This window comes from Anas platyrhynchos, chromosome 5 (genome assembly GCF_047663525.1).
Source record: "Anas platyrhynchos isolate ZD024472 breed Pekin duck chromosome 5, IASCAAS_PekinDuck_T2T, whole genome shotgun sequence".
In the NCBI taxonomy this organism is placed as follows: Eukaryota; Metazoa; Chordata; class Aves; order Anseriformes; family Anatidae; genus Anas; species Anas platyrhynchos.
The window spans coordinates 4132649-4139640 of record NC_092591.1 but is presented as its reverse complement, the minus strand read 5'-3'; the positions used below and the strand labels follow the sequence as shown (position 1 = coordinate 4139640).

Here is a 6992-nt window from a genome sequence, read left to right as displayed (position 1 = left end):
AAAGCAAATGTTACTCCTTCTCTCATGGAGGAGGCACTGGGGAGCTTGAAGGTGCTGGAGGAGCTAATCCTGGGCACAATTTCGACACCTGAAGGACACAGAGGTGATGGGAGCAGTCAGCGGGGGCTCACAGAGGGACATCGGGCCTGGCCGGCCTTTAATGACGAGGCGGCGGGCCCAGTGGTCGAGGGGCAAGGGCGGGTGTTTTATTTTGGCTTTAGTGAGCTTTTGGCTTTAGTGAACAACTCAGCTGTTGTCCTAGGCTCCCCAGTGCAGGAGAGGGATGAGCACAGTGATGGGCCACGAGGCTGATTTAGGGCTCAGGGTGGTTGTCCTTATGGGAAGAGGCTGGAGGAGCTGGGGCCAAGAGCCTGAAGTGGAGGCTCAGGAGGTTCCTACCGATGTCTGTAAGCACCTGATGGGGGTAAAAAAGGCAGAGCCAGGCTCTTCTCAGAGACACAGGGGGCAATGGGCACAAGCTGAAGTCCAGGAAATTCCATTTACGTGCCAAAAAATGCTTCTTTTTTACTGTAAGGGTGGTCTAAGCCCAGAACAAGCTGCACAGCAAGGTTGTGAGGGTGCCACCCCTGGAGATGTCCCAAACCCCATCAGCTGAGGTCCCAAGGGCTGGGTGGGACGATGATGTGCTCATGCCATGTACTGAGCTCTGCCTCTCAGGGTTTAGTACAAGGTTTAGTGCTAAAACAAAAGTTGGTTCTGCCCAGAGAGGAGCTATTGGGAACATGCCAGCCCTTAAAGACCCCACAAAAGCTGAGAAAATATGGGAAAACCAGAAGTCGTGGTCCTCACAGCGATTCAGCCCAGCCTTACGGCATGACTCAAATGCTGGGGCTTGCTGACAAACCGCTTCCCCCACGTGCAAGGGGAAATTCTGCTGGTGTCCCGATTTCTGGAGCCCCAATTCCTGCCGATTTCCAAAGAAATCTGCTATCAGCACAGCTGCCAGCGCGTGGGCAGCCCAAGGGGACAGATAAGAGGCTGCGTGGGGAATGCCGGGGATTTGTAAGCAGCAAACTCCTACCATGGGATTTATATAAAGCGAAAACAACCGCCCCGCAGAGCTGAGCTACTCCTTTCCTCCCATCCTTTACCCCACCAGGCTGGCCATTTATTTTGTGTTTTTTATTATTTTTTTTTTAAGCAACCATCTGCCAACCTGCCAAAAAGAGAGTAAATAAAGAGGCGACACACCCCAGTGTTACAAAACCTTGTATTAATCATCTCCCTTCACTTTCAATATAACGTTGATATGAAATATAGCCATGATTCCTAGTTACATGGGAGGAAATGAGTAATAAATACATTGGAGCAAGTTTAAATCACAAGGGTGTTTCACTGGTAACAACATTTGAAAACTGTACACTTGCAAAGACCAGCATCTCCAAACATTAGTATTTCTTTATATCAGGAAGCTTTTACATGTAACAAACATGCTATTTCCATATATGACAAAATTTAAAAAATATGCATTGCTTGGCAACATTAACTAGGCAAAAATATTTCTTTGTGCACTAACTTTGTACAGAAAAAACAGGACTAAATGCATGCATGTACAATAAAAGTCTGCCCGGAAACGGCATGCAACAGAAGAGAGTTCAAAGCTCTTTAAAGTAAGCTTACAATATGCATAAATACATAAGGGTTATATATTAATAAGGGAGGAAGTTTTCTGTTTAACATTATTAACATTCCTGTTTTTTGTGTTTTTTTTTTTTTTTGTTTTTTTTTTTTTTCTTCCTATTCCTCCCAGAGGAATACACATTCACCTTTAAGTAAAGATAAAGGAATACAAAAAATAAAACTCACTTTGCAAACTCTGATGACTTGTATAAAATCAACTTTAGTGTTCTATCGGAGCTGTGTGCAAATTATACGTCTGCAGGACCTACTTTTCCATCAGGCACATCCAGAAAGCCAACCCGGGAGGGGCGCATCCCCGCGCCCCGACATGGAGAAAGGTGACAACAGAAATCCTCGCGCTACGTGCTGACCCAACCCTGGCCCGTGGCGGACCCCCCCCAGCGATTTGTGTCACGAGCCGAGCACCCAAAGGTGCCGGCTCGCATCAAGCGCCCGCGCTCCTGGCTCGGCGAAGGCCTCGTCCTTTTCGGGGAAGGACGGCGACACCTCAAAAGAAAAGGGCTTTTCCTCAGCGTCGCGGCCCCGCGGGGCCATCCCGGATTGGGGTGCCGGGTTTGGGGCCGCGGGCATCAGCACCAGGAGCCGGTGGGAGCCGCCGGGGCCACGTGCCCGACGTGGGGCGAGACCAAAAATTTGGTGAGCGCCGGCGGGCCGGGAGCCGCAGGGAACAGTTGCACGTGGGGTGAACGGGTGAATACAAAAAAGAAAGGCACTGCCGCTTTATTACTAAATATTTGACTTCACAGCCTCATTCATGCAACTGTTTTTTTTTTTTTTCAGTTTTATTTTTTTATAAATAATTTTATTATTATTTTTTTTTAATCTTAGGATTTTATTTGCGTGTTTCTTTTTTTTTTTTTTTAAACAGAGCTCTGTTACCTGCACTCAGCACAGGCCTCCCACAGAGCCAGGAAGGACTTCCAAAATGTAACTGAAGCCACTTTTTTTTTTTGTTTTTTCTTTTTTTTTTACTTAAAAACAAGGAACAGCAAACGCAACTAAGTAGTTATTAACCTATACACTGTCAATGGAAAATAAGCTTAAAAAAAAAAAAGAAAAAACAACAACAAAAAAAGAAAAAACAACAAAAAAGAAAAAAAAACAACGAATTATTTGGTGGTTGTTAATAACAGACATTATCATGGTTACCAGCCATAGCAAGTTCACAAGTAATATATCCAAAATAATCTCTCTAACAATCAGATAACCTCTGTTTCTATATTCAGCAAAGGAATAAATAGAATCTCAGCTTCGGGTCTTCCTTTCCAAAGCCTGGCGCCGCGGTGCTCGCACTGGCCGCGGGTGCTGGGTGCCCCCCAGCCTCGCCGCGCCCCCTCCCCTGCCCCGCTCGTTTTCAGGCTCCTCGCAACACTTCCCAGCCCCTCCTGGGCTCTGGTTTTCCTCCTCCACTCTCCTCCCCCCGGTAAACATCACCTCAAGCCTTCCGGTAAACAGGAAACCAAGAAATAGCAAACATAAAACATTTGGCACTTCTTTTTTTTTTCCTCATATATATATAAAACTACTTCAAAATGCTGCATCAAAAATGGGTTTCCAGATCTGCCAGCAGCCGCCCCCAGCCCTGCTCAGCCCTCAGCCCGCTTTGGCAATGCCCCTGCCAAGGGCTTGGCCTCAAAACCCCGCTCCCAGCAGAGGTTTTTGGCCAAGCCCCTTCTGGCAGCGCCGCCGTGACCCCGCTTGCAGCCTCCGCTTAGCTCAGCCCGGGCTTACAGCAAAACCAACCCGCAGGAGACCACCCTCCTGCCTTGAGCAGTCCAGATTTCGTTAATTGTTATTAATTTCCTCCACCAAGGCTCTTAGAGGAGGTGGGCACGAGCCACCGTGATCCACATCCCCTCCCTGGTGCGTTTTGTGCCCCAAACTGGGGCGGCCTTTTGGTGCTCCCACTCTCACTCGGTTATTTGTGCCCAATAAATGTGTGCACGCTCCCAAACCTCCCCTCACCTGACGGCCAGGACCCCCCGGCCATCCCAGGGCTGGAAAAGCCCCTTTTTAACGGTGTTTTAATGGGATTTAGGGGCGATTCGGGCAGGCTGGGCAGATGTGTAAAGCCAGGATGCAGCACCTTCCCGCTACCCACAAGACAGAGAAACGGACACTCACCGCACACAGCATCGCCCCCTCGCCAACATCCCCGGGCCCTTGGCCTCACCGGCCACCACGAGGGCGGCCGGACAGACGGAAAGCTGGACGGGCAGACGGACACGACCCCCCTTCCCCCAGCAGCGGGAGGGGAGCGCGCGCCCTTCCTTCGACACCGCTGCCGCGTAAGCAACAGGCAGGTCGCCATTTCGGGTGCAAAACTGAAAGGAAGGTTTGTTGGATTGTGTGTTTTTTTTTTTTTTAATTTTTTTTTTTTTGTTTTATTTTTTGAATTTGCTCGCCCTTTTTTTGGCTGCTGGTCCAGCCCCTGAACTCAGCCAAACGCGAGCCGGCGATGCCATGGGGCGTTTTTGCAAATGGCACCGGTGGGACAAGGCCAGGGACCGGGCAGGTGGCAGCACCCACGAGGTCCCCACCAACCCCAGCCCTTGCAAATCCTCCCCAAAGGGCTTTGGGCACCCGCAGGTGCTATGGATTCGTTGCCTGGTTCAGAAACAGGGTCTGCCCACGGTGCGCTGGTGAAACCTCACTGTCAGCACCTTCCTGCCGCGTCCCCCCCACCCTCCCCATGCTTTTTGTTTTTTTTTCCATCATCGCCATTTATTTTTTTTTGCCGTTTCCCCCCCCTCTTAGCATGGATGTAATAAATGACAACACAAATTCCAAGTCTAGTGATATGTTCACAAGGACAATCTACACATTCACAAAATTAAAACAGGAGAGAGAGAGAGAGAGAGAGAGAGGAGAGAAAGAGAGAAAAGGATGCAAGCTGTCGCTGAGGCTCCCGCGCGCGCCCGGACCTCGCCGCTGGACCCGCAGCAGTTGTTCTCCCGGCCAGCGCCGCCGCCGCGCCGTCCTCTAGATCGTGGAGGTCCGGTCAACACCATCTGCAAGCAGAAAGGGAAAATTAAAAGGGTCCTGGGGGCTCACACTGCTCCGCTCCCCCCCCCCAGCAACGCCCTGCAGTGAGATGGTAGCGGGGTTATTCCCCTCCTTACATCCTTGCAGTGGGGTGTGGAGGGTTTTGGGGTGCTGGTGCTGCCCTCCCCGGTCCCTGTCCCACCCCTGGATGTTTCTGCCCCGTCCCCAGGTCACTTTGTTCAGGAGCAGAGGGGGTTTGGGCAGCTTGGGCTTGTGGTGATGTGGGTGCGAGTTTGGGACCCCCAAACTGTCCCAACTGCATGGGGACAGGGCTGGAGCTGGCCCCGGAGTGCTGCCTTGTCCCCATCCCAGCTAATCCAGCCCGGCAACGCCTGTGCTGCAGGGATGGACACACAAAAACCCCACAGGTCACTTTTGGCTGCCCCCAGCCCCCAGTCCCCATCCCAGCAGGGCCGCATCCAGCCGCAGCCCAGAGCCCAGCAGTGAGGGATGCGCGACCCACCCCAAAACTGCACAAATGACCCTGCTGCGAGCACCTCCCTCCCCTCCTCCCCGGCACACCGGGAGCTTTTACTGGGGCAGAAAACACCCCAACCCCATTCCCAGCCCTCTGGGCCGGCTCCCACAGCACCAGCTGCTCCCCTGCAGGAGCCGGGGCAGAGCCCAAGAGCTCCTCGGCACCCCCCAAAGACCCCATCCCAAACCCCCGGGGCGCACAGTGGTGCTGCCCCCTCCTCCAACACCCTGCACAGTGCAGAAGGGGCTGGGATATGCTCGGGGGGGGGGCACACGGGGACAGGACACAGCGGGTTTTGTCACACCGCCCCGAGCACCGCCGCCGCCTCTCCTTCAGCTCGGCCGGGCGGAATTTCAGACTTGAAAACAAACAGGTTTGTTACTCTTTTTTTTTTTTTTTCCCCCAAAGGTTTATTATTATTAATATTATTACTATTATTATTTTTTTTTGCAGAGCTATTTATAGCACGACCGCTTCGGAGAGGCTTGGGGTATGCGATCTGGGAAAAAAAAATAACTCGGAGGAGCAGTACCCTGCGGAGGAACAACACAGTTAAGCCTCGCCTGGGCACACGCCGGAGGAACGCTTCGGGTGACAGCAGTGTCCTTGTTTTCACGGCCAGGGGTGCTGCCAGCACCCTGCTGCCTCGTACAGTCCTCGCTCCCACGTCTCTCTCTCTCTGTCTCTCTCCCCGGGACGGGCCGTGCCATCGCTGCAGGGAGCCGCGCCGGGGGCACCCGTCCTCCCCGCGGGCTCCCGTCCTCCACCGTCCGTCCGTCCGCGACTTTCAGGGCACGAGCTGGGAATTCGGGAGGGTCTGGGCGCCGCGGGCTGCTGAGCTCGTCCCATTTTTGCTGGCTGGGCTGGGGGCTCCCGTGCTATCCGCGCTGGCAGGTCCGCTGCATCGGTCGGGGGCGCGTGCGGTGCCTCCCCGGGGGTCTCCTCGCCCACCTTCCCTGCCCCTGCTGCAGCCTGGCCCCCTCCTCCCTCCCCACACCTCGTCCCCACGGACATCCCGGGCTGCCAGCATCGCTGGCGCTGCACCCACAACGGGACAGCTCCAGCCCCGGGGTGCCTCGGGGCTCCCGCATCCCCCAGCAAAGCGGGGCCGGGGCTGGCAGAGGGGTAAAATGCTCCAAAGCCTGTGAACCAGGTGGCGTTGCCGCTAACTAACAGCAGACTAGTGAGCTACCACTAATTACGGTTAGCAAGCTAATTAGTGGCTACGAAGCATGGGCTGTGCTAGTGCTGGCCGCGACCCCTGCCTTCGGTTTTACCCCTCTGCCCTGACGCGGGAGCAGCGTCCGTCCCGGCCCGTCCCTCAGAGCCACAGCCTGTCCCAGCCCTTGGGGGGCGCGGGGCAGCTCCCGGGGGGCTCAGTCGAGGCCGCTTGGACGTGCTGGAAGAGCCCGAGGAGGAGGGAGTGCTCACCGCTGAGCGCGTGCTCCGTCATGCTCAGGCACAGGGACTCCAGCCTGTTGTTGATGTCAGGTTCAGTCACCGGCACCTGGAACTCTGCAGGAGACAAGGACAGGAGATCCCGGTCAGGGGATGTGCTGGGGACCCTGCCCCGTGCTCCAAAGAGCACTTATGGGGTGGGAAATGCCCTTTTGGGTGGGTTTCTCCAACTCCAGGCAAGACCCACCCGCATCCCAAGGCCGTTGTTACTGGATTTGGCACTTCGCTTTCTGATGCAATAACCTCAGGCAAGGGAAGTTTGCCAAAATCGTCATTTTCGCCCCATATTTGCTAGCAAGGAGGTGTAATTTGGGATTGCAACAGCAGATGAATGGACACAAGGGGTGGG

General features: G+C 54.0%; 1 protein-coding gene across 5 annotated transcripts in view; it reads right to left on the bottom strand.

Moving 5' to 3' along the window:
* Window positions 1-1217: 1217 nt before the first annotated feature.
* Window positions 1218-6992, bottom strand: part of SAMD4A (sterile alpha motif domain containing 4A) — a 73876-nt gene continuing 68101 nt past the window's right edge. For 2 of the 5 annotated variants that reach the window (XM_027459284.3, XM_027459280.3), the window contains 2 exons: window positions 6617-6700; window positions 1218-4673 (listed from right to left, as the gene is read on the bottom strand). In XM_027459284.3, the coding sequence (XP_027315085.1) occupies window positions 4645-4673; window positions 6617-6700 (113 nt within the window). In that variant the 3' untranslated portion in view covers window positions 1218-4644. Of the gene's footprint in view, window positions 4674-5569; window positions 6701-6992 lie in introns of those variants that run through there. The other 3 variants (XM_027459283.3, XM_027459278.3, XR_005265873.2) reach the window with 2 other exon arrangements.